This window comes from Stenella coeruleoalba, assembly GCF_951394435.1.
Source record: "Stenella coeruleoalba genome assembly, chromosome: 11".
Lineage (NCBI taxonomy): Eukaryota > Metazoa > Chordata > Mammalia > Artiodactyla > Delphinidae > Stenella > Stenella coeruleoalba.
In genome coordinates, this window is record NC_137157.1 from 6,568,914 (window position 1) to 6,595,535 (window position 26,622).

The 26,622-nt window shown below is 51.8% G+C and overlaps 1 protein-coding gene across 2 annotated transcripts; it reads left to right on the plus strand.

Moving 5' to 3' along the window:
- The first annotated feature begins 247 nt into the window (after window positions 1–247).
- Window positions 248–24,979, plus strand: A4GALT (alpha 1,4-galactosyltransferase (P1PK blood group)). Of its 2 annotated transcripts, XM_079937421.1 has the most exons (5): window positions 2,967–3,124; window positions 7,370–7,564; window positions 12,761–12,921; window positions 21,561–21,702; window positions 23,120–24,979. In XM_079937421.1, exon 5 carries the CDS (start codon window positions 23,163–23,165, stop codon window positions 24,225–24,227), a length of 1,065 nt encoding a protein of 354 aa, XP_079793547.1. In that variant the 5' UTR covers window positions 2,967–3,124; window positions 7,370–7,564; window positions 12,761–12,921; window positions 21,561–21,702; window positions 23,120–23,162; the 3' UTR covers window positions 24,228–24,979. The 2 variants fall into 2 exon arrangements, with proteins under 2 accessions (XP_079793548.1, XP_079793547.1); XM_079937422.1 differs by lacking the exons at window positions 2,967–3,124; window positions 7,370–7,564; window positions 12,761–12,921 and adding an exon at window positions 248–293.
- Window positions 24,980–26,622: the final 1,643 nt, after the last annotated feature.

The following is a 26,622-nucleotide window of genomic DNA, read 5'->3' on the forward strand; positions in this document are numbered from 1 at the left end:
TTTTCTCACCTGTTAAATAGGGGAAATGGGATTATAAGCCCATAGAACAGGCAGCAGGGAGGCACGGCGAGCGCACCATACCTGCTGGCCCGCGGCTTGGTGATGGTGCAGCCCTGGGCGCCGGGAGCGGTGAAGATGCAAGGGACCCCCTCAGGGGCGGGGCGGGGCTGACCACGCCCCGGGCCTGAGGGGCGGTGCTCCCGCCCGCCGGGCTCTGGGCACTTCCCTCCCACCGCCTCGCCGACGGCCCGCTGGGACCAGTTGGCCGCCTCCCGGAGCCACGGGAGCCTGAGGTATGAGGGGCTCTGCGGAGGGTGCAGCTGGGCGGGCTCCGGGACACTGACCTGGGGGCTCCCCGGGCACAGGTGGGGAGGAGCGCTCCGAGAAGGAAGGGGAAGGGACAGGGGCTGCGGAGGGGTGGGGAGGGCTCGGCCGCCGCCCGCCCGGGCCACCTGTCCCGGAGGGACCCTTGTGTGCGCACCGACTGGGCGCCCTGGTCCCCCGGCCGCCGCCTCCATCCCAGCTGCGCCCCAAGTTGAGCGCTGCGGCTGGGCCAGGAGCCCGGCCCGCGGAGGGAGGGCGCACCCCGCCCGGGAGCCCTCCGGGCAGCGCCGCCCGGCCCGGGGTCCCTCGGCGGGAGAGAGGGCCCGCGGGGGCGAGAAGCCCGGGTCCGAGTGCGGGCTCCGCCGGCCCGCGCTGCATCCTTGGTCGAGTCACGCCGCTCTGTCTGGGGGCACGGAATCGCCCCGGGAGGCCTCACCGCCCGCTGCGCTCGCCCCTGGCCCGGCAGGAGGCGCCGCTGGGGAGAGGGGTGGGGAGGGGCCGTCTGAAGGGAGACTGCAGGGGATGCGAGGCGTCCCCCCGGGCCTTTAGGGATGTTGAGGCTTTGGACCGCCGACAAGGGGGAAGGGCTCTCCAGATGGAGGGGCGGCCTGGGTAGGATCCGGGAAGCGGGGAAAGTTGGGCGTAAGCGCTCGCTCTCAGGGATCCGGAACCTCAGACCACTCCCTCTTTCGGGCATGCTTTTCTCCCTCCCTCTCCTCCAGATGGGAAACATTGAGTCCCAGTGGGAGCAGTGGTGTGCTTGGGCGAGGCTCTGGCTCGGAGGTCCAGTCGCAGAGTCCACTCCCCTTCGTGCTAGGGGAGTCCCCTGGCCTCAGTTTCCGTATCTGACACCTGCGGGTAGAAGTTCCCACCTCCTCGTCAGACTCAGCTAAGCCTCTAGCTCTGAGAGGGTTAAAAGCCACCCTTCTCTCAGAAGGACACCCTTTCGGTCTCCCCCAAATGCTGAGTGATTGACCGCTCTGTGGAGGCCCCTTGGGGTCTCTGAAATCGATCTGTGCCCTCCTTCAACAAACACCCGGGAACACCTGGTATGCTCCGGCTCTGGCGCTCCCCCCGCCCCTGCCTCCACTCCAGCTGTCCAAGGACTTCCCCTTTGTTACCTGCTCCCAATGAAGGAGTCGTCGTCCTGCTCAGGGTGACAAAGCAAGGCCCAGGCTAGCGGGGACTACCCCCTCAGTGCCCACAGCCAGATCCCCTAGGGGAGTCCCCAGATCAGGCCCAAATAAAAACAGGAAAAAAAGAAAAGGAGGGTCGAGATGGAACCCTCTCAGTTGTTCATTTTCCTCCCACACATGTTTCTAGTGCCTCTGGTGCCTGTCCCTCCTTGTCTGCTAGGGTCACGCGATAGATACCAGAGGACAAACACTGAAGTGGAAATTCTGTAAAATGTGTTTTGCTTCCCTGTACCCATCGAAGCCCTATAGCTGCCTAGGCTAGTGGACTTGCTCCTGCTGTGTGCAAGGGTCCCAGGTCCCCAGTGTGTGCAGGGTTGGCAGAATCTTTCAAGGTGACTTACTTGGAACATCAGAAAGTTGTGACTCACCACATTACCTAATCAGCCCCAGCCAGCAGCTCCCAAACCCACGCGGTCATGGCGGTCCAGATCTTCAAGGACCCGGGGCAGCAGGGGATGCAGGTCCCCTCGGGTCTGAGTTGGTACCAGGGCAGAGCGAGACAAGGTGGCTGCCAGGGACATTCTTAACAAGAAGGGGTGGATGAGAAAAGGGAAGCTTGACGTGTGAAAACGGCTCTTCCCCACCACAGCTCGCCCACCCCGCAGCTGCTGCACCTCCAGGTGGGTAGAGGGGATGGTTCCACCTTTGACCTGGCTACCCAGGCTGTGCTCAGGCAGTGCTCTCTGGAATGCACTTCCTTCCAGCCAGGCGCCTCTTAGGTGTGCCCTCACCTCCCGTTGAGCCTTACCCCTTCTCTCCAGATTGGAAGCTCCTGGAGGGAGGAAGCTTGCCTGAAGCCCGGTGCCTGGCCTGACACACAGTAGGCATTCACTACACTTTCCTTGAATGAATTAAAGAAGTAGGGAAAAAATTCCGCATTCACATCACTTGGATATAACTATTGTTAAAAGTTGCCCTTTTTGCCAGACTTCTTAAAAAACACATTGGTACATATTTGAGTGTCTTGTTTATACAAACATCTCAAATGCCTCACCTGTCTCAAATTATTTTTTTATATTTTTCAGTGCTTAGATATTGTTACATCTTATTTAGTTAATGGACCTCATTTGACATTTAGGTTTTGTTGGTTTTTTAAAAATATTTGGCTCTTTTAGATGTTACATTGAGTTCATATATAAATTTATACATTGCCAGATTTTTTTCTGGAAAGGGAATTACTTGGTAGTCACTGGATATGAACCTCTAGGATGGTTATACCTAGAACCAGCAGGCTCTCCAAAGGGACTGTACCATTGCCCACTTCCTTAGGCTATGAGTGTGCGTTTCTTGTTATTTCCTGGAAATGAAATTACTGGGTGAAAGAGTATGAACATCTAGGATTTTTGTGTGTTTCTTACTCATTTGTTTGAGTTCATCAATGAGATGTTTACCCCTTGTCTGGTCTCTTTGCGGCAAAGATCTTCTCCCAGGTTGTCATTCGGCTTCTGTTTTTGCTGCTGATGGCGTGTGTATTTGAGCAGCACTTTTTATTTTACTTTATCTGTGTGTGTGCTTTTCAATAAGGTAGACTTGACTGCACTTATTAGCTGATGGGAAAGAGCCAGAAGAAGGAGTGGCTGCAGCCCCTGGAGAAGGAGGGGCAGGTCGGTAGAATGAGGTCCCAGAGGACGCAGGAGGTGGGAGGGGTCTGGTCCAGAGGGATCTTCTGAGCTGATGAGGACAGGAGGTGGGAGGGAGGGGGCTGGGAGGACATCTTATGAGTCGGCTCAGATCTTCCTAGAGAAGGAGGTAGAAAAAGCATCAGTGGAGAGAGGGTTCTGCACCCGAGGTCCCCAGCTCCCTGTTGCTGTTTGCCCCCCCCCCATTCCCTTGAGTCCTCCCTGCTTCCCTGGGAGGTAGCAGGTGTTATCACCCCCACTGACAAACTCCAGAGGGAGGGGAAGTGCCTTGCTTAGGGTCAGTCAGCTGATGAATGGCAGGGCTGGATTCAAAGAAGGCTCTGCCTGCACTAACCACATGCCCTTGAGAATCGCTTTCCTCTCCGAGCCTCCATCTCTAGTAGATATCGGGAAGCGGTACCCATCTTACTCTGTCTGGTGCTTGGTGAGTGAGCGTCCCTTCCTCCCCTGTCTACCTCTGTTTGTCTTCTCTCTGGAAAGACCCCAGTGAGTCCAGGGGCTTCCAGCTCCACAGGGCTGGCCACAGGGCTAGGAGGGCCCCTTCCCCTTCCCTTCCTTGTGGGTGCCTGCACAGTCACCCCTGCGCCCACACTCTCACCCAGCAGGAGCACACAGCCTTCTGGATGTCACACCTGTGCAAAGTCTGAGTTGCTGGGTGAACGTGAGAAAATGGGAAAAGAGATCTTTACGTTCTGTGAGCAGGCTCGATTTGAAAGCACAGAAGCCATTGTCCCAGATACTGATACGGAGCCCAGAGAGGCACCCCTCCCCTCCCAGTTGTCTGAAGTCTTCAATTGCTTCTTCCCACAGGCCTCCAAGGCAATCGCCTGAGTTGAGGGCAGGCTTCCATGAACTGAGCCCCCCTCTAGGTGCCAGACGCTTTGTTACCTGGTCTTTTTAAACCCTCTCAGCCATCCTGTGCTGTCAGCCCCATTTTACAGATGAGGGAACTGAGACTCAGACTCAAGCGCCTCTTCTTTACCACAGTGAGATCTGAGCCCCTGGCCGTGGTGCAGCCCCAGGTGAACTGGGCTCCTTTCACCTGGCAGAGGGTGTTTGAATCCCAGCTGTGCTTTGTTTCCAACTCAAGCTGTAATTGATTATAAGAGGACCTGCCTGGCAGCTAATTGGGAGGATTAAACGAGTTACTGAAGGAAAACTGCTTTGACCTTTGGCTGTGCATGGTAAGCCCTCAGGAAATATACACTCTTGTTATTATTAAACCACATAGCTCCATGCCTGACCGGGAGCTTTTAAAAAATGTTAACTCAGCCACGCCCATCCCTTCCTGCAGTGAGAGGATAGGAAGGTGGGCACGCCCTGACACCGGACAGAACTTGGACATTTTAAAACCCTTCCGGAGACAAGTGAATGATCTGTATCTAAAACATTAAATTACATTTCCTTTGACCCAAGCAGCTCATTTCTAGGAGCCAGTCCTATAGAGGTAATTAAGGATGTGTTCAAATATGTAAGTGCCAAGAAACTCACCACAGAGTTGTCTATAAAAGCAAAAGGAAAGAAGCCACATTTCCAGTAGTCAAAGTAGTCAAGATGGGATACAGATGGTGAGATACAACGTAGCCCTGGAAAGTTAGGGCATGGAGCTGTGTTTACTGACATAATGGGAAGGCATAGCATATATTTCCAAACAGTTGGTTCGTGCCCGGGTCCGGGAGGGTCCCGCTTGCCGCGGGGCAGCTGAGCCCGGGAGCCATGGCCGCTGGGCCTGTGCGTCCAGAGCCTGAGCTTCGCGGCGGGAGAGGCCGCAGCGGTGAGAGGCCTGCGTACCGCAAAAAAAAAAAAAAGAAAGAAAAAAAAGAAGTGGGTCTGGTTATGTAACTACTTCCACCACCACCTAGTTTTAGAAGACAGGGGCCCCACATATTTTTAAGTGAAAAATAAAACCAGGTGTAAAACAGTGGGTGTAATAGGATCACTTTTTGTGCGTCTCCTGTCCACAGCTCTGTGTAAACATTGCTCCGTGTGAGTGGAGGCATCAGAAAAGGACTAGAAAGGGTATAACCAAAATGCTGACATGTCATGTGCCCACACCTCAAGTCTTCAAGATAAAGAGCAAAGCAGGAGGTGTCACTGCAGGCTGGTGACTGGACATCCGCTGCACCCCCACCATGTGCACGCGCGCGCGCACACACACACCCACACACACACACACCCACACACACACACACACACACACTCACACTCTAGAAAGACTGGAAGCCCCACCCCCTGTGATCCCACCGTTGGCGAAGTGTCTGTGCATGCGTGCTGTGGAAATACAGAGGCAGTACCCAAAGGTATGAAGAGAACCGGGACGGCAATTGTGGCGGATTCTTGGCAAATGGCTCTCATCTTACCTATGATGGTTAGGAGGTTGCCGGGCAGGGGAAGGTGGAGGGACATTTTGGGAAGAGGGAGGAGCATGTTTCAGAAACTTGGAATTCCCAGTTTGAGCAATAGAGAGGAGTTGGTTTTCCTTCCAAGGTTTTGCCATCGTTTTCAAAGGCATTAAGGGTACCAGATGGCTCTCCTGTATCCCTCACCACTCAACCAGTCATCACGCATTTGTGGTGCGTCTGCTATGTGCCAGGCCCTCCCTAATTTAATGTCATTTACAGTCTCAGGCAGGGTGAGCCACATCTGGCTCATTGCCCACTTTCCTCTGATCCCAGTTCACTCCAAGGCCAAATTCACCCTGGCCCCTCCCCAGAGGACTTACCCACCCGCGGGCTCTGAAGGTCTGCCGCTGGTCTAGGCTGTGGGCGAAGCACAGGGTTTGGAGTGAGGGCTGCTTACACACATGCTCCTTTGGAAGGTAGCCACGAGCTCCTACTGTGTGCTGGTGTGTGCAGCACCGGCGACCCAGCCCACGGGCCCCAGTGAGAGCTGTGCCAAAATCCAGGTAGCTTCCTGGAGGTGGTGGCTCTACTCAACCTAGGTCAGGAGAGACCGAGGAAGGAAGGCCTGAGACTGGGGAGCAGACACTCCTGGGTGGGTGCAAATCCTGCCTCCCACCTTTACTAGCCGGGTAGCCCCTTTCCTCTGTACCTTAGTTTTGTCGTTTGTAAAAGGGGCCACTGTGGTGGACATGAAGACACAGGACGAGCGGTGCTTGGTAGGGTGCCTGACAAGCGGCGTGTTCTTGGCAAGTGGCAAACTTCCTACCTCTTCTGCTCCGGAAGTTCCTGGGCAGGGGAGTGGGGAGGGACATTTTGGGAAGAGGGAAGAGCACGTTGCAGAAGCCTGGAATTCCCAGAGCCTGATGGTTTGAGCAAAATGGCAGATGCCAGCTTGGCTGGTCTGGAGGTCGTGGGCCTGGAGAGGGGCAGCGCTGAGGGGAAGTGCCTGCAAGGTCTCGGTATTGTGGGGTCTGTAGACCTTCTTGGGGCTGAGACAGGAAGCCAGGGAGGAGGCTGGGGTAGTGGGTCCCCCGACAGAGACAGAGAGACGACGGGGAGAGCTGAGCTGGGCTGTGGCCACGGCACTGACGGGGCAGGGAGAGGCCTGGGGGAATCTGTTCAGAGAAGCTCTCCCCCTCCTTTCCTGTCTACGCTCCCTCTCCCCTGGATTATCACAAGAGTCCCATAACTGCTTTCTTGTTGCCGCACGTCCCCTGGGCTTTAGTCTTAAAAAGCACCCAGATCGTAAAGATTTCTTTAATACATGAGTCACACTAGGGAATTCCCTGGCGGTCCAGTGGTTAGGACTCCGCGCTCTCACTGCCAAGGGCCTGGGTTCAATCCCTGGTCAGGGAACTAGGAGCCCACAAGCCGCAGGGTGCCGCAAAAAAAAAAAAAAAAAAAAAGGCATGAGTCACTATAACCCTTTCCTCCTCAAAATCTCCCAACGGCAGCCCCTCCCTCAAGGGCCCCCCCCATGGCCCAGTGTCCCCTTGTCCTTCTGGCCTCCTCTCCTGGTGCCCTCATCCTCCCACCTTGCTACTCGGGCAGCACCTCAGGCGCACATGCCTCGGGGCCTTTGCACTCACTGATTTTCCTCCCTGGACACGCGTTCCCCAGACATCCATACAGTGTGTGCCTCGCCTCCTCTGGTCTCTGCACAAATGTCAGCTTTTCAGAGAGGTCATCCCTAACCATTCTGCAGAAAGTGGCACCCCAGCCCCCAGTCTTCCCAGTCCAGTTTCCCTGAGAGCAAATGTGTGGGTGTCCAGATTCATGGTGTCTTATACCTCCCTGAACTGCGCAGAAAGTGACTCCATCCTGCTCGTGAGAAGCTGGCCCCAGGCGGCCTGACCTTCAGCCCAGGGAGGGAGGGATGGCCGCGGGGAAGAGAGGAGGTCAGAGACTTGGAGGCAGCCATACCTGAAGCAAACCCTACTCCCCCTCCCCCGTTTACTAGCCTTGCTGAGCTGGGAAGGTCACCTTTTCTCTCCTGGGACAGGTGAGTACTCAGGTACTTCAATATTAAGGGACACAGCCTCTGACCTTATTTTGTACCCTCAGATGGAGAGGCAGAACGTACCAATTACACTTTCCAGCAGTTGTAATCTGCACCTGCTCATGGTTTCCAGTTTGCAGATGCCACTCCCCTAGGTTGGTTACCTCATTCGATCCTGGCTTTCTGGGCAGTTTAGGGATCATTTACTCATTCTTTCAAAAAATATGTATTAAGCACCTATTACATGCTAGGGTCTGTGCTGGCCATGTGGGACCAGACTAATGAGTAGAAGTGGCCTTGGTCCCTGCCCGCTGGGAGCAGACATTGTTTTTCATGGTGTCAGTGTCACTGAGTAATCAGTCCCTTCAAGAAAGACCTTGGGTGGTTTCTAAGCGTTTGCAGTTGCAAACAAACCTGTGACCAACACAAATATCACTTATCCGTAGGATAAATTCACAGACTGGGATGGCGTGGTGAAAGGGTACGTGTATGTTTAACTTTGTTTTTTTAATTTTATTTATTTTTCTATGTGTTGGGTCTTTGTTGCTGCACGCGGGCTTTCTCTCGTTATGGCGAGTGGGGGCTACTCTTCGTTGCGGTGCGCGGGCTTCTCGTTGCGGTGGCTTCTCTTGTCGTGGAGCACGGGCTCTAGGCGCGTGGGCTTCAGTAGTTGCAGCATGTGGGCTCTAGAGCGCAGGCTCAGTAGTTGTGGCGCACGGGCTTAGTTGCTCCGAGGCATGTGGGATCTTCCTGGACCAGGGATTGAGCCTGTGTCCCTTGCATTGGCAGGCGGATTCTTAACCACTGCGCCACCAGGGAAGTCCCACATGTATGTGTAATTTTGATAGGTGTTGTTCACTTGCCCTCCGCCCCTGAAACAGGACCGTTTGGCTTGCCTGCCAGCACTGTGCAGGGGATGGGGGGCGGCCTGTTTCCTCACAGCCTTGGCAGAAAAATGTGTTGTCAAAGGTTTGGATTCATGCACATCTTATTTGCTGAGTGTTCTGACTTGCATTTCTCTTACTTACAAAAAGCTCCCCTGTCTTGCTTACCTGTTTAAGCATCATTGTGTGTGTGTGTGTGTGTGTGTGTGTGTGTGTGAACTGTCCTTGGCCCATTTTCTTTTGAATTGTTGGGTTTTTTTCTCCTTGATTTGTGGGATCTCTTTATAACAGAAAAATTAGACTTCTGGGATCTGAGGGACACAAAAGTCATTCCCAAGTTGTCACTTGTATTTTTGACTTTCTTGGTATTTGGCGAAAGGTTTGGGGAAGTTTTTTTTTTTTTTTTTTTTTTCCCAAGGAGTCAAGTTTATCCTTTTTTTTTTTTTTATGGCTTTTGGATTTCGCACATAATTAAGAAAACCTTTCCAACTCTAAGGTTATAAAGGAATTCACCCATGTTTTGTTCGAAACATTTATTATTTTATATTTGGGGTTTATCCTAGGGCACATTCTGAGGTATGAATTCATCTGGTTCTTTTTCCCCAGTGGCTTCTCTGCTTGCCCAACACCTGTATTAAAAGATCCATTTTTGCTTTACTGATTGGAAACACTGCCTTTACTGGGTATGCAAGTGCCATGTTATTGGGATGGCCAAAATTTCATTCGGGGTTTTCTGTAACATCTTATGGAAAACCTGAACGAACTTTTTGGCCAATCCAGTATTTCTGTGATTTCTTTTGTTTCATTTGCCCTGTCTGTTCATATGCTGAGACTAGGTTGTTTTAATTATTGGTACTTTGTGTTTTAATGTCTCTCATAAAAGGCCAGTCCTTCCTCATGTGTCCCTCCTCAGAGTTTTCCTGTAGGTTCTTGCTTGTTTGTTTTTCTAGATGAATTTTAGAGTCAACTTGTTGAATTCCAGAATCGCGTGCAATTTATAAATTGGCTTAGAGAAAATCGACATTTTTATGAAGCTGAATCTTCTATCCAAACACATAGTGCAACTTTCCACTTGTTCAACTTTATTTTGTGTTGTCAGCGGCTTTAAAATTTTGCTCACGTAAATTTTGAACATCTTTTGTTAAGTTTAACCCTGAGTATTGTGGTGGCTGTAGGTGGGAGTCATTTCTTTCATTATATCTTCTGCTTCTGTCTGCTTGTGTGTGTGTGTGTGTGTGTGTGTGTGTGTGTGTGTGTCCTACCACCTTACAGTATTCTTTTGTTAGTAGTAGTTTTTCAATAGTTTCTCTTGATTTTTCCAGGTATACAGCAGTATCATATAAAAATAATAATTGTTTCAACTTTTTCTTTTCAGGTTTGCTTTTTGTTTTTTTTCCTATTCAGTTTTTATAGCTCTAATTTCTTTCTCTTGTCAAATTGCTTTGATGAAAACCTCCAGTGCCCGTGATGGTGCTGGGCACCTTTGTTTTTCTCCTGTCTTCAACAGGAGTTCCCTCATGTGTGAAGCTGGGTACTCATACCCCCCTATGAAGCTGGCTCTTGGCTTTGATGGTGATATATATACTTTTGTTAAGGAAGTATCCATTGATTCCTAATTTATCCAGAAAGAGTGTTGGAAATTTTATCAAATTTTTTTAGCATTTCTGGGGATGACAGTATGATTTTTCTCCTTAGATCTATGGAATAGGATGAATTATATTAATGATATCCTAATATGGAACCACCCTTGCATTCCAAGAATAAACCCCACTTGGTTTTGTTTTGTTTTTATAAATTTATTTATTGTATTTATTTTTGGCTGTGTTGGGTCTTTGTTGCTGTGCGCTGGCTTTCTCTAGTTGCGGAGAGCAGGGGCTACTCTTCGTTGTGGTGTGTGGGCTTCTCATTGTGGTAGCTTCTCTTGTTTCAGAGCACGGGCTCTAGGTACATGGGCTTTGGTAGTTGCAGCACGCGGGCTCAGTAGCAGTGGCTCGCGGGGCTCTAGAGCGCAGACTCAGTAATTGTGGCGCACGGGCTTAGTTGCTCCGCGGAATGTGGGATCTTCCCAGACCAGGGCTCGAACCCATGTGCCCTGCACTGGCAGGCAGATTCTTAACCACCGCACCACCAGGGAAGACCCCGCACTTGGTTTTGATGTTTCATTCTTTTGATGTGCTGCTGAATTCTATTTGCTTGTCTTAGGATCTTTACAATAATATTCATAAGCAATATCGGTCAGTAGGGTATCTTGTGCAATCTTTGTGAGGTTTTGGTGTCTATGTTATACTTCAAAATTTTTTTTAAGTGTTCCTTCATATATTTTGCTATTTAACACTTTTGAAAGCATTGGAATTTTCTGTTATTTAAGTTTGTAAAATTCCTCTCTAAAAATGTCCTGCCCGGTTGCTTTTGTTTCTTAATGATCTTGTGTAATTCTATTTCTTATGTGAAAGTTGGCCTGTCCAGACGATCTGTTCCAGGCACAGGCTTGACTTATTACATTTGTCTAAAAATTATTTTTTTCTGGTTTTAAATTTTATTTGCAAAGTACTATCTTATGATTTAAAAAAAAGTTTTCCTCTGCTTCTTTGGTTACTCTCCCATTTGGCATGTCTCAGTTTGCATTGGGTGCTCTCTCATCCCTTTCACTTTCTGTTTTCCTTAATTCGGTTAATGGTGATTTATATATTTTATTGAATTTTTTCCAAAGAGCCAGTTTTGGGCCCTATTTCTTAGTTCCACTGCTTATCTGCTTCCTAACTTTTTCTACTGTAATCTTTCTTTCCTTATTCTTTCTGTTTATTTTGTGGTTCTTTTTCTAACATTTTTAGCCTGGTGCTTTCTTTCTTTCTTTTAAACTGTCCTGTTTTACTTGTCACATGTATTGGAGGCTGTAAATATTCTTTTGAGTATTTCTGCAGCTGTATCGTATAGATTCAGATTCATGATATTTTGATTATGGTTGTTTTCTAGAAAGCCTATAAATTCAGTTTGTATTTTCCCTTTTGACTGAAGAATTGTCCAAGAGAGGTTTTTTTTTTAAATTTCCTGACTTTTAAATTAATTTCTAGTCATTCTGCCTTGTGATGATAAAATGTCTGCATTTTTTATGTTTAGGGGTGTTGCTAAGGTTTTCAATTTTCATAAATATTCCATCAGCTCTTGAAAAGAAAGTGAATCGAGAGTTTGATACAGAGTAGTACCTTCTGATTATTTTGTAGGTCTTCTGAATTCTTATTTGTGTTTCTTGGGCTGAGAGAGGTGAATTAAAGTCTGTTATTAGTGTGTTTCAGTCTAGTTCTTCTGATATCCCTGTAGTTTCTTCTTCCTGAAAATTGCTGCAGTGTTTTTGGTGCATATTGTAAATGATACCACTTAGCATTATAAATGGCCCTTCTTTGTCCCATTCAGTGATGTGTGGCTTTAGCTCCCATTGTCAGATACTAAGATTATGGCCCCAGCTTTGTTTTTGTTTCTATGTGTCTTTAAACCTTTGCTCATTCTTTTACTTGTAACCTTCTAAATCACGTTTTTTGATGTTTGTCTCTCAAGTACAGGATAGAGTTTGGTTTTGCTTGAGATCTAAACTAAAAATCTTTTTCTGTGTAAAGATAAGTGAGTTAAATCTATTTATATTTATTGATATGACTGATGTCTGTTATCTTTTTCCCGTGCTGTGAGCAGTATGTGTGTATGTGTCTTTGTGCATGTGGGAGGGCTATATTCTTTATTCTTTGACTGTGTGGTCTGTTTTCTTTGATTTAAAAATAAATAGTCTGATATTTAGGAACGCTTGTATTTTTGTTCTAGTGGCTGCATTTATATTTATCCTTTATATAATACTCTTAGGGACTTCCCTGGTGGTCCAGTGGTTGAGAATCCGCCTTCCAATGCAGGGGACGTGGGTTCAATCCATGGTCAGGGATCCCACATGCCGCGGGGCAACTAAGCCCATGCACCGCAACTACGGAGCCTGCACACCACAACTAGAGAGCCCACGTGCCGCAACTACAGAGCTCATATGCTCTGGAGCCCATGTGCCACAGCTAGAGAGAAGACTGCGCGTTGCAAAGAGCCTGCCTGCCGGAACAAAAGATCCCACATGCTGCAACTAAGACCCAATGCAGCCAAAAGATTAAAAAAAAAAAAAAAAAAAAAAGTCTTGTTCCTTCTTTCTTTAGATAGTATCTATTATTTGTCTTCTATGAACAACATTAAATTTAACTTGTTTCTTCATCCTCTCCTTTCTCTTGTCACTCCCGTGTTTCAGCTGATACTGTATTGAGTGAGTAAGGCATATATTGTTTCCATCCAGTGCCTCTGGAAGCTCTCAGTCAGGTGGTGTTCATGACAGTTACCACTTCCTGCACATGCAGTGACATGACAACCTGAAGAGGTGTCCACAGCTCAGAAGAAAATTCTGGAGACAAGAGTGAAGCACTCTTTTAAGAGGTGCTGTATCACCCACACTTGATGGTAAGTGTGGCCAGAGATTAATATATGGTTGTCCCTTGGTATCCACGCAGGGAATTGGTTCTAGGACCCTCACAGCTACCCAAATCCTCAGATGCTCAAGTCCATTGTGTAAACTGGACTTGATGGTACCATGTGGGAAAACACAGACATCAGTGACACCGAGTTGAAGTCATTCAGAAGATTCAGGTCTTACGTGTGGTGAAGTTTCAGGAACACCCTACTAAATTTATTTCACTTATTTTCCTTCTTATGTGTGCACAGGTGTGATAGGTGATTTAAAAATATGACTAAGAGACTTCCCTGGCGGTCCAGTGGTTAAGACTCTGCCCTTCCAATGCAAGGATGCAGGGAGTGAGGGTTTGATCCCTGGCCAGGGAACTAGGATCCCACGTGCTGTGCGGTGCAGCCAAAAATGAAAAAAACAAACGCTAAAAAATCTGACTAAAACGTTCTTGCAAAAGAAAAATTCTACATAATAAGAAAGCAAAGTAACATTGCTTAATTGGCAGCATTTTAATTTCTTAGTGTTATGTGACATAATGATGTATCTTGTTGGATGCAATATAATTGGGTAGTGTTACCCTTCTCACTGTCACCTTTGTACTTTAAATATGCTTAAACTGTTACTAGTTTAGCTCTTACACCTGGCAGTTAAAGATAAGGCAACCACTGAGCTTGTTCTACTCTCTACCTTCTTTCTGCCTGCCCTACCAACTTTTTTAGTTGTATCATTTTTACATTGCCTGACTGGATAACATTGTCATTCCATTATGTCATCCTTATTCCTACCATCTCTTTTTTGGAGGGGTTGCTAAAGTTATTCCAATCACCATTTGGTTGGCTGTGCTTATTCCTCAGTTTTCCTCATAATACATTATTGCCTAAGTCCTTATATTTTGAAACTATTGGTGTGTAACCTTTATGTTATTTTACTATTTGTTTAACATCTTTATTGGAGTATGATTGCTTTACAATGTTCTGTTAGTTTCTGCTGTATAACAAAGTGAATCAGCTATACGTACACATATATCCCCATATTCCCTCCCTCTTGCGTCTCCCTTCTGCCCTTTTTATCCCACCCCTCTAGGTGGTCACAAAGCACCGAGCTGATCTCCCTGTGCTATGCGCTGCTTCCCACTAGCTATTTTTTTTACCTTTGGTAGTGCATATATTTCACTGTTACTCTCTTACTTCGTCCCAGCTTACCCTTCTCCCTCCCCGTGTCCTCAAGTCCATTCTCTATGTCTGCGTCTTTATTCCTGTCCTGCCCCTAGGTTCATCAGTACCATTTTTTTTTTTTAGATTCCATATATATATATGTTAGCATACGGTATTTGTTTTTCTCTTTCTGACTGACTTCACTCTGTATGACAGACTCTAGGTCCATCCACCTCACTACAAATAACTCAATTTTGTTTCTTTTTATGGCTGAGTAATATTCCATTGTATATACGTGCCACATCTTTATCCATTCATCTGTCAATGGACACTTAGGTTGCTTCCATGTCCTGGCTATTGCAAATAGTGCTGCAGTGAACATTGTGGTACATGACTCTTTTTGAATTATGGTTTTCTCAGGGTATATACCCAGTAGTGGGATTGCTGAGTCATATGGTAGTTCTGTTTTTAGTTTTTTAAGGAACGTCCATACTGTTCTCCATAGTGGCTGTTGGTTGCGCCAGGTCTTAGTTGCAGCAGGTGGGTTCCTTAGTTGCGGCTCGCTGGCTCCTTAGTTGTGGCATGCGAACTCTTAGTTGAGGCATGCATGTGGGATCTAGTTCCCTGACCAGGGATGGAACCCGGACGCCCTGCACTGGGAGCGTGGAGTCTTAACCACTGCGCCACCAGGGAAGTCCCTCTAACCTTTGTATTAAAGAACAGCTTGGCTGTACACTCAGCCCTCCATATCTGTGGATTCCACATTCACAGATTCAACCAACTGTGGGTAGAAAATATTAAAAGGAAAAGAAATTCTAGGACATTCCAAAAAGCAAAACTTGAATTTGCTGCACACATGCAACTATTTATGTAGCATGTCTATCAGTTCTCACCTATCATCCTCATATCTCTTTTTTAAATTTTTATTTGCTTATTTATTTATTTTTGGCTGCGTTGGGTCTTCGTTGCTGTGCACAGGCTTTCTCTAGCTGCGGCAAGTGGGGCTACTCTTCGTTGCGGTGCGTGGGCTTCTCGTTGTGGTGGCTTCTCGTCGTGGAGCGCGGGCTCTAGGTGCTTGGGCTTCAGTAGTTGGGGCACGAGGACTCAGTAATTGTGGTGCATGGGCTTAGTTGCTCCGTGGCATGTGGGATCTTCCAGGACCAGGGCTTGAACCCGTGTCCCCTGCATTGGCAGGCGGATTCTCAACCACTGCGCCACCAGGGAAGTCCCCATCCTCATATCTTGCCATCTCTCTTTCTGTCCATTTCTTCTCCAGTTCTTGTATTTCTGCTTTCTGGTCTTTCTTCAAGCCGGAATTACTCTTCTCAAGGTTTTTATTTTGACTGTTTTAAATCCTGCTGCAATTTTCAATTAGAATTTTTATTTGTTTTGTGGCAATATTTGTATAGTGAATCTTCTTTATACATGAGGGAACATCAGTGTTCCTTTCCCTCTTCACTCACGTAGCTTATTTGTATGGATGTTGTGTTTATGCCTTTAACAATTTTTTTTTCTCTCTATTTGAATGAGTTGAATTTTCCTGGACTAGCAACTAACAGGAGGTTTTGGTGGAAATTGGGAGAGAGGCCAGGATTGTTCTCTAGATTTCTCTGCTGAAAGGCTCCCTCCTCTGTTTTTACATGAATGGATTATTCCTTTAAAATATGGCCTTTGTCTGCATCCACTCTTCTGTTGCCTCTCAGAACCCAACCTGATTCAAGAGGCTACTGCCGGGGACTTCCCTGGAGGTCCAGTGGTTAAGACTCTGTACTTACACTGCAGGGGGCATGGGTTCGATCCCTGGTCTGGGAACTAAGATGCCACATGCAGCATGGCATGGCCAAAAAAATAATAAAATAAAAAAATAAAATAAAACTGCCATTATTTAAAGAAAAGAGGCCACTGCCTCCAACCTTGAACCCCCCTGGTTCATTAAGCCCCCAGCTCCTGTCTTATTCATCTTCCTTTTGTTTATTTATCTACCTTTTTGGCTGAGCCGGGTCTTAGTTGCAGCACACGGGATCCATAGCTGCGGCATGTGGGGTCTAGTTCCCTGACCAGGGATCGAACCTGGGCCCCCTGCATTGGGAGCTCGGATTCTTAGCCACTGGACCACCAGGGAAGTCTCCCTCTTCCTTTATTTCTGCAATCTTGCGCTACTGGGCGCCCCCTGCACCCCGTTCTTCCCCCCACCCCCCCCGCTCACTGCTGTATCTGCTGGCCTCACGTGCTTTGTGCCACACTTACATGTAACTTGGAGTTGAGGGGTTTTTCCTGCTCCTGATTTCCCTAATGCTGTAGCTTGTGTTTTATTTTTTCTTTGCCCTGTCGCTCTGTCTGACATCAGTAGAAGAGGGAAGATTCAGAACTAAGAATCTGCCTTATTCCTATTGGAAAAAGAGGTCTCCGCCTCTCTAATTTTTCTGTTTGTATATCCCCCAAAGAGCAAGCCATTGTCTGCTTGATTTCTGACTTTGGAATACCTTACAGGCTTTGGAGGGGGAACATTTTATAACCTCTGCTCTGAAAACAGCCACTTTTTTTTTTTTAATAAGTTTATTTATTTTATTTTATTTTTATTTTTGGCTGCGTTGGGTCCTCGTTGCTGCACACGGGCCCTCTCTAGCTGCCACGAGCGGGGCCTACTCTTCGCTGCAGTGCGTGGGCTTCCCATTGCAGTGGCTTCTCTCGTTGTGGAGCACAGGCTCTAGTTATGCAGGCTTCAGTAGTTGCGGCACGCAGGCTCAGTAGTTGTGGCTCGCAGGCTCTAGAGCACAGGCTCAGTAGTTGTGGCACACGGGCTTAGCTGCTCTGCAGCATGTGGGATCTTCCCGGACCAGGGCTCGAACCCGTATCCCCTGCATTGGCAGGTGGATTCCCAACCACTGCGCCACCAGGGAAGCCCCAAAACAGCCACTTTTACAAGGATCACTGACATCTAGTAACTGTCACTCTTAATTCTTGAGCAGAAATCATTTATTTATGCCCTGAAAGAGCGGGGGTAGACAGGACAGCAGACCCTTCAAGTAGGGTTTGGAAGCTCTAAGTATTGATTTTTCACACCCAGGAGGGTCTGAGTTCTAAGACCAAAGAGCCCACCCCCCTCAGCTTCGCAGATGAAAAGGACATGGGGCAGGCACAGGCCAAGGCCACATAGCCAATTAGTGGCAGAACAGAAGCTGTCAGGAGGGACCTGGGTTTGAATTCTATGCTCCATTTCCTGGCCCGGTGACCTTCCCCTGGATACCTCAATGTATAGCCTCGGGTATCTTATCAAAATGTTAACTTATCAAGGAAGTTGATCAGCACATGCCCTGTGTCCCCACCATTAGAACGTTTGGTTAGCTTTGTTCTCCCCTCCTCATTGTGCAGAAGGAATCTGAGGCCCAGAAAGGGAAAGTAATTTGCCTAAGGTCACACAGCAAATTCAGCAGGGTTGGGTAGACCTGGAAGCAGACTCCAGCCCCAGTGCCACTAGCCATGGTCCCTTGGACAAGTCACCTAAATTTTCTGAAAGTTAAACAGGGGAGCGGGGGCTGCGATTAGCTGGAATAATAGCTGCGCCCCTCACTGGTGGTCAGGCTGAACTGAGAAACACACTGACCCCAGCTAAAGCCGGGCCAGGGCCTCCTGACCCCGTGAGATGCTTCCTCATCGAGCAGAAGGATGCAGCAGGCTCCCTGTCTCCTCTGTCACCCACTGCATCCCCCCTGGGTCCCCAGCCCCAAACCTCCCAGTACATAATTAATCCTGGTTTCTTCTGCTTGGCATGGGGCACAGGTGCCAGCTGGGGCCTTCGTGTCCCTCGCTCGGGGAGCAGCTTACTTGGGGCGAGGGGAGAGACAGCTGTCCCTCCAGGTCCTTTCCGTCCTGTCAACCTGGTCTCTGGCCCCTGTCCCTCTCTGTGTCTTTCCATTGCAACTCTGCCCCCGATGTGGTGTCGTGGGATCAGGGACCAAACAAAGGCATCCCAGGGTTGGCTGAGAGGGAGAGAGATGGAGGGAGAGACAGACAGACAGACCTGGAGGGGCAGCAGGGAGAGGAAGAGGTGGGAGGGACCGAGAGAGAGACCAGGGACAGAAAGCAGGAAGAGAGGTCGAGACGGGGTGGGGTTAGGGCACTGATTAATTGCTGATTGATTGACTGATTGGAGAAATCTTCAGAAGGTGTGATCATTTGCTTTGAGGCTCTCCTTTCCTCTCAGGTTGGGGTCCGCCCTCCATTTCAGAGGACAGGGTCCCATCAGCTGCTATCTCCTCAGTCCTGTGGGCCTCCAGGAAGAGAAGGACCCTCTGGCAGTGCCTCCTCTGCCCTTCCTATGCATATCTGCCCACAGGCTTTGGTTTCCAAACCGCCCCCCGCCCCCCAACCAATAGCAGAACCAGCAAGGTCCAAGTGCAGGTAGAAGTGCACGCAGTACCTAGGGCAGACACTGCGCGCCCCTTCCACCGATGAGGAAACTGAGGCCCCTGGCATTACGTGACCTGTCCCAGAAGTAGAGGACAGGCAGTTGCCTGCATCCCCTGAGGCCACATCCAGAGCTGGTTCCCGGCCTCTAGGGCCCGTGGGAGGGAAACACTGGAGAATTCACAACCCCGATATCCAGTCGCACGTGTGCTGGTGTGAGAGCTGAGTTCTAGTCCCGCCTCGGCTGTGATTCTGTGTGGGTTTGAGCATATCTGAGCCTCAATTTCACCCCCTCTCGCATGAGAGGTTGGGCAGGTTGTCTCTAGTTTGGGATAGCTCGTGGCTCCTAAACCCAGTTACTGCCAGAGGGCTTCTGTCTTGTGTTCACTTGGTCCTATGCACGTGCTCTCCCGGTGAGCAGGTCACCAGCATCCATGGCACCTTCTAATCTCCGAAGGTAGAGGGTGGGGCCGGGCACTGTGGCTGGCAGAACACGACACAGGCAGTAGCCAGACCTGAATCACGGGGCCACCCCAGAGTTGGGAGTGGACTCTGTGGGGCAGGGGTGGTTCCCCAAAGGAAATTGGGGTGCTGTTATCAGAAGTGGGAATGAGGACTTCCCTGGCGGTCCAGTGGTTAAGACTTTGCCTTCCAAGGCAGGGGGTGCGGGTTCGATCCCTGGTTGGGGAGCTAAGATCCCACATGCCTCCCGGCCAAAAAACCGGAACATAAAACAGAAGCAATATTGTAACAAATTCAGTAAAGACTTTAAAAATGGTCCACATCAAAAAAAAAAAAAAAAAAGAAAAAGAAAAACTTAAAAAAAAAAAAGAAGTGGGACTGGATGGTGGGCAAGCAAAACCAGCAGACCGCCTCCCCGTCTCCCCTGGGAACCCCAGTTACACGTGACTTACAGCCCTTTTCTCCTGCCCTGGGCGGGACACAGGAGCCCACCTAGGGTCAGGGGTGGAGCGCCCCTGCTGTGGGGCAGAGGTGGGTGCAGGCCATGAAGGGGTGATGAGCGCCCAGTACGGGAGCCTTTTCTAGGCGCCTGAGCCTGGCCCCTGTGCTCCCAAAGTGGGGTCCACAGAGCTGGTGCCAAGGGCCAGGTCAACAGGGCTCTGGCCAGACCTTTAGCCCTCTGTCTCCACCAGCCATGCCCTTACTTCCAGCCTGAGATGGATCACAGGGGATCTTGATGACAGGGAGTCACAGAAGGAGTTAGAGCAGAGATGTGACCACAGTTCTGTGCTAACTGGGAATGCCTCCCCAGTGCAGGGCTAGAAGTGGTAAGCAGGGAGACAGGACGTGGCAGGAACATGCCAGGCTCAACTGACAAAGGCCAGGACTTGGGCTGCAGCTGGGAGGCCCATTTAGGGGACCAGGAGAATGCTTTGGGCCTGAGGTCACACGGGTATTGGGCTGCGGCCAACTTAGCCCCATACACAGTTTCTATTCCCGGGTCTTGGGCTCCAGCACCAAATACGGTGCTGCTGGCGTCTGTCCCCCTCAACCACGGTCGGCCAGGGCTCCCGCCTCCCTGACAGCCTGCTACTGCCCACACACTGGCAGAGCCAGGTCACTCCTGCGCTGTGCACTCATCGGTGTGGTTCATAGTGGATTAAAAATACTCAGGACCGAAATAGCCTCTCTCCCTGCAGGGGAAAACCAGGGCCAGGGGAACACAAGGTTCTTGGTTTACATCATGGCTCTGCCACTCACGACCCTGGCTGCGGGATCCCAGGCAGCTCACCCTCCCTGTGACCCGCAGTTTCCTCACTCACATGCTTACTGGCTCATTTCATGACTCGCTGATTCGCTAACTCATGCATTTTTTCATTCATTAATTCTCTGATCACTCGTAGATCTGCTCACTCCTTCGTTCACTCACTTGGTCCACACGCTGAGACACTCACTCAATATTTATTTACTACATACCAAGACCCAGGCACTATTCTGGAGGCTAAACAAAACACACCAAACACAAAAAACTACCTGTCCTCATAAGGTTATGTTCCAAATAAATAACCCAAACAAACAAGTACAAAAACGTACGGTATGTTAGTATAAGTACTAGGGAGAATAAACTAAAGGGAGAGGCTATGAAGTGGTGGGGGAGCTGGAGTCTTGGAGGGGCTGGGGAGGGCCCGTGGGAAGATGATTCTTGAGTGAAGACCAAAGGGAGGTGAAGGAATGAGCCGTGTGAACACCTGCAGGAAGAGCGTTCCAAGCAGAGGGAACGGCAGGTGCGGAGGCCCTGGGACAGCAGCGTGGGGGGATGGGTTTGAAAGAGCAAGGAGGCCAGGCGGTGATGGGGAGAGAAGTGGGTGTGAGGTCAGGGTATGGGGACACGCAGCACCTCGTGGCCTGGGCCTCCCACGTCACTCAGGGTCTGAGCAGAGGAGCTACCTGGCCGGACTTGTGGGTTTTTTTATTTTTTTTGTTTTTTGTTTTCTTTTTGTGGTATGCGGGCCTCTCGCTGCTGTGGCCTCTCCCGTTGCGGAGCACAGGCTCCGGACGCGCAGGCTCAGCGGCCATGGCTCACGGGCACAGCTGCTCCGCCGCATGTGGGGTCTCTTCCCGGATCGGGGCACGAACCCATGTCCCCTGCGCTGGCAGGCGGACTCTCAACCACTGCGCCACCAGGGAAGCCCCGGACTCGTGTTTTTAAAGCGGCCCTCTGGCTGCTGAGTGAGTGAATCAGACAGCGAGTCCGTTTCCTGTGTGGCTGCTGTGTCCCAGGCACTGAGCCGGGTCCTGGGGAGAGAGGTGTGCAGGCCCCCACGGCGCTCATGGAGGCCCATCTGGCTAATTCCCTTCTCGTCCAGCCACCTTCTCCCGCTCTGCTGGTCCCTGTGCTCCATTCAGCCATCATCTAGTTTATTGTCCTTGTCTCTCTCCAAATGGTCTCCCCTTAGGCTGAGCGCTCCTCCAGGGCAGGGCTGCACCTAATCTCTTCTCACAAGCATGTTCCCTAAGGCGCCGAGGGGCCCAGAGAGTGGAGGAATCAATGAACAGCGGAGCCGCAGGCCCAGCCTGCCCGGCCTCACTCTGTCTCTCGCCATCTTTTGCAGATGGATTTGCGGGCATGGAGAGCGTGTGGAAGGACCGAGTCCTTGTTGGCAGAGGAGGTTGGCTGCTGAGCCAGGGCGTGTCTCCAGGAGGCCTTCCAGGCTGCCTGGATCCCCACCTCGCCACCATGGGCCGGCCAGGCTGGTCAGTTTCCAGCCCATGACGTGGTCACGGTTCCCTGCCGCAGCCATGGGGAGCAAGTCGCGGGCTCCCGGCACCACCCTCGGGCCGCAAGACGCCTCTGTCCTGGGAGGGGTTGACTCCAGCCCCCCTGGGCCCCCAGGCTGCACCCAGTCCCCCACCGCTTTGCACCCAAGCTTTCTGGCCTCTGAAGGGGAAACTGTGCAGCTGTCCCCTGGGGTTACAGTAAATGGCGGCCAGGACTCTCTTAATAGCAAGCACTGTCCAGGTCAGTGTGTACTGAGTCCCCAGGTGCCAGGAGCATTCACACGGTGGCAAGCTCTGTCTGCCGGGCAGGATGGCGTAGTGGAGAGAACACAGACTTTGGAGCCAGGCGGCCTGGGTTCAAACCCCGCCCTGCCACTTGCTGGCCAGAGGAGTCTGCATGAGTTACCAGACTTCCGTGCCTCAGTTTCCTCACCACAGGGTGGCTGCGAGTGTCTAATGAGTTAATATGTGTGAAATGCTGAGAAGGTTGCCTGACACGTGCATGGTGGGTAGTCAGTATTCACTGAATGAATGAATATAACCCTCGCTCCAGTATTACCGTCTTGCTGCTGGTTCAGGCAGACCTGGGGCCCCTCATGTCCCAGGCATTCACACAGTCCCACCGCAAGCCTCTCTTGTTCCTCCCGGCCTCTTGCAAGGCGCCCAAGAGTGTTCCTGCTCCTGGCCAGCAGCAGCCTGGGCATCACGAGAGAATGAGAGTCCAAGGGCAGTGGCACTAGTCAAGTCACAGACTATATATAGCACAACCTCCCTGTCCCTTTCCCTCTAGGCAGGGGCTGGGGAAGCCAGGGGCCCAGGACACCCCGTCTTGTCTTGCCCAAGGGCTTCGGGACCCGGCCAGCATGCCCACGTGCCTAGGGTCCACCCGGCCTGCGCCTGAGCGAGCTTGGCTGCCAGCACCCAGGCCCCCCAGAGCCCCAGGCCTCCTGCTAAAAGTCCCTGTGGCTGCTGGCATTTCTTCCTCTTGGACCAGCTCTAGGCCCGGCTGGTGGAACTGAATGGGACCGAGAGGTGCACGCACTGGGCCTCAGATCATAGGCTACCAGCCTGGTAGTTCAAAGGGGACAGGCCTTGCCAGGCCGAGAGGCCAGACCCTGCCCTGGGCCCACGTTGGCCGCACGTCGTAGGTGGTGCTGGCCCAGCCCTTGGGGAGCTCACAGGTATGTCACAGAGTGAAAGGGACCCTGCTCAGACCTCAGTCCGTGGCCCGCTGCCCCCATTTTACAGATGAGGACGGAGGTGGGGCTCTGACCACCTGGCAGGCCCGTGGGCTCTGGAAGCCGGCGTCGGCTGTGGCTGGGTTTGTAGGAAGTGTCTTTCTTGGGTCAGGGGTGCCAGTGGCCTGCCCGAATGCGGTGCTCGTCTCTTACAGACCAGCCGGTTCCTGCTGGAGTCTCCTGATATCATCTGGGGAGATGACGTCCAGGCCCCCCGACTGCCTGCTGCAGCTGCTTCGGGGTGCCCAGAGGCAGTGGGTCTGCACCCTGTTCATCATCGGCTTCAAGTGCATGTTTTTGGTCTCCGTCATGGTCTACTGGCACATTGTGGGGGAGCCCGGGGACCAAGGACAGTTCTCTAACCTGCCTGCTGACATACCCTGCCCGCGCTTGGCCCCGCACACACCGCCCTCCGGCACCCCACCTCCCGGCAACATCTTCTTCCTGGAGACTTCTGACCGGACGGACCCCAGCTTCCTGTTCATGTGCTCCGTGGAGTCCGCAGCCAGGGCCCAGCCTGAGTCCCGGGTGGCGGTCCTGATGAAGGGGCTGCCCGGCAGGAACGCCTCCCTGCCCCGGCACCTGGGCCTCTCGCTTCTGGGCTGCTTCCCCAACGTCCAGATGCTCCCGCTGGACCTGGAGGAGCTGTTTCGGGACACGCCCCTGGCAGCCTGGTACACGGCCCTGCAGCAGCGGTGGGAGCCCTACGTGCTGCCTGTGCTCTCCGATGCCTCCAGGATTGCGCTCATGTGGAAGTTTGGAGGCATCTACCTGGACACGGACTTCATCGTCCTCAAGAACCTGGGGAACCTGACCAACGCGCTGGGCACCCAGTCCCGCTATGTCCTCAACGGCGCCTTCCTGGCCTTCGAGCGCCACCACGAGTTCATGGCGCTGTGCATGCGTGACTTCGTGGCCCACTACAACGGCTGGATCTGGGGCCACCAGGGCCCGCAGCTGCTCACGCGGGTCTTCAAGAAGTGGTGCTCCATCCGCAGCCTGGGCGAGAGCCACACCTGCCGCGGCGTCACCACCCTGCCCTACGAGGCGTTCTACCCCATCCCCTGGCAGAACTGGAAGAAGTACTTCGAAGACGTCAGCCCCGAGGAGCTGTCCCGGCTGCTCAATGCCACCTACGCTGTCCACGTGTGGAACAAGAAGAGCCAGGGCACGCGCTTCAAGGCCACGTCCAGGGCACTGCTGGCCCAGCTCCACGCCCGCTACTGCCCCACGACGCACAAGGTCATGAAGCTTTACTTGTGAGGGGCCTGCCTGCCTGGCTCCCTCTCTGCGCCCGGCGTTCTGAAGGAAAGGGCTTGGCCCCCCTTCCTGGGGAGACCGGAGCTGCTGCAGCGCGGGATCTGGGGCAGGCAGCAGGGAGGACGGGGAACTGTCGGCCCAAGAGCTGTTACTGGAAGGCGTGCTGCTCCCTTCAAGCTAGCGGGAGGCTGGTGGGGTCTTGCAGACAGCGGGCAAGCCTGGCAAGTGTGAAAGCATCTTCCAGGGCAGCGCGGGAAGCAGGCAGGCTGGGGCTGAAGTGCCCACGAGGGGAGCACAGAGAAGCCCAAGGAAAGGGGCTGGGAAGGACGGAGAGGAGGCCGCTTGTGGGGTAGCCGGGATGCACACCCAGCTTCGTGAGCCCAAGTGGGGGCTGCTTCTGGGGTTTGGGTTTCTTTTCCAGGGGGGCCGAGGCCGGCAGAGCCGGCCTGGGGAGCTCTTTGGGGGAGGGCCTGCCTGCCCACCTCATCCTTCTTTCCAGAAATGTTGCAGGAGTGACATGTGCCAGCTGCCCACTCACAGGCAGGGGCCCTGGAGTTCTTGTGGCTCAGGAAAAGCATTTTAAAGGAAACACCCCCTACCCGGCCCGCGATAAACACAATAAAAGTGAGAATAATAAATACAGTAAAGGTGACTCACCCTGCGGCTGAGGAGGCAGCTGGGGCTGCGGCGGTGGGGGGGGGGGGGGGGGACGTGCGTGAGGTCACGCAGCCTGCCTAGGTCGGGGGGCCCGGGGACCTGGCCACTGGGCAGGCTCACAGCCGCGGTGCGGGAGAGCGACTGCGGTAGGGAATGGGAGAAGCCTGCTTCCCGCCTCACTTTTCAGGGCTCACAGACAGCCTCAGTCAGGCCTCATGCCCACCCCCACCCCATCATGAGCCTGAACCTGTTCTAAACTGAGCCAAATAAGGAGCCCACCACCAGCCTGGGGGCACGAACCTCCCAGCTTAGAGGAGGCCCAGGCAGGGCCCCACGACGCACAAGGCCCTGAAGCTTTGCCGGGAGCTGCTGCTGGCGGAATCCAGAGGCCTCTAACCACCTCCCCGGGGGCGGGGAGTGGGGGGTGGGGGGTGTGAGGCCTCTGGGATCTCTCCTGCCTCACCCTGGCTGTCTGGCTGAGAACCTAGGAGAGACAGAAGTACCATGCTGGCAGCCCCAGGGATGGGCAGAGGAAAATCTGCTCCTTGCAGGGTGAGGCCCCAGCTGGTCTGTGTTGAGGACGGAAGCTGCCTGTAAGAGCTGGATATTCCGCCGGGCTGGAGAGACCCTCCCTGTAGGAAGCTAGGATGGGGGATGCTGTCAGGAACTCTGGGGCTCAGCGGGCTGCTCTGTGGCAGCCGAGCGGGAGGTGTTCAGAGGCCTCTGGATTCTGCCAGCAGAAGGTCTCGGGCAGGACTGCCCTGGTGGCGCAGTGGTTAAGAATCCGCTTGCCGGGCTTCCCTGGTGGCGCGGTGGTTGAGAGTCCGCCTGCCGATGCAGGGGACACGGGTTCGTGCCCCGGTCCGGAAGGATCCCACATGCCGCGGAGCGGCTGGGCCCCTGAGCCATGGACGCTGAGCCTGCGCGTCCGGAGCCTGTGCTCCGCAACGGGAGAGGCCACAGCAGTGAGAGGCCCGCGTACCGCAAAAAAAAAAAAAAAAAATATGCTTGCCAACCCAGGGGACACGGGTTTGAGCCCTGGCTCGGGAAGATCACACATGCCACAGAGCAACTAAGCCTATGCGCCACAACTACTGAGCCCTGCGCTCTAGAGACCACGAGACACAACTACTGAGCCCGCGCGCCACGACTACTGAAGCTTGCGCGCCTAGAGCCTATGCTCCGCAACAAGAGAAGCCACGACAATGAGAAGCCCGCGCACCACAACAAAGACCCAGCACAGCCAAAAAAATAATAAAATTAATTAATTAATTATTTTAAAAAGGTCTTGGGCAGCCTGGTAGGGAGGTGAGATCCATGGCTTTAGGGGTATTCAAGAGCAGGTAATGTTTTTGATGAAAACCATGAATACTGTGTCAGTTATTTCTCCAACCGCAACATCACCTCACCTATCTTTTAAAATTTTTTTAGAATGAGTAGGTTTTACTTTAATAATACAAACAATCTCTCTCTCTCTCTCTCTCTCTCTCTCTCTCTCTCTCTCTCTCTCTATATATATATATAGTCGAGCAAGTGGGATGACCTCTTAGTGTGAAACATTGTTTTTGTTTGTTTTTTTTAATAAATGTATTTATTTTTGGCTGCATTGGGTCTTCGTTGCTGTGCTCGGGCTTTCTCTAATTGCGGCGAGCGGGGGCTACTCTTTGCGGTGCACAGGCTTCTCATTGCGGTAGCTTCTCTTGTTGCAGAGCACAGGCTCTAGGTGCACGGGCTTCAGTAG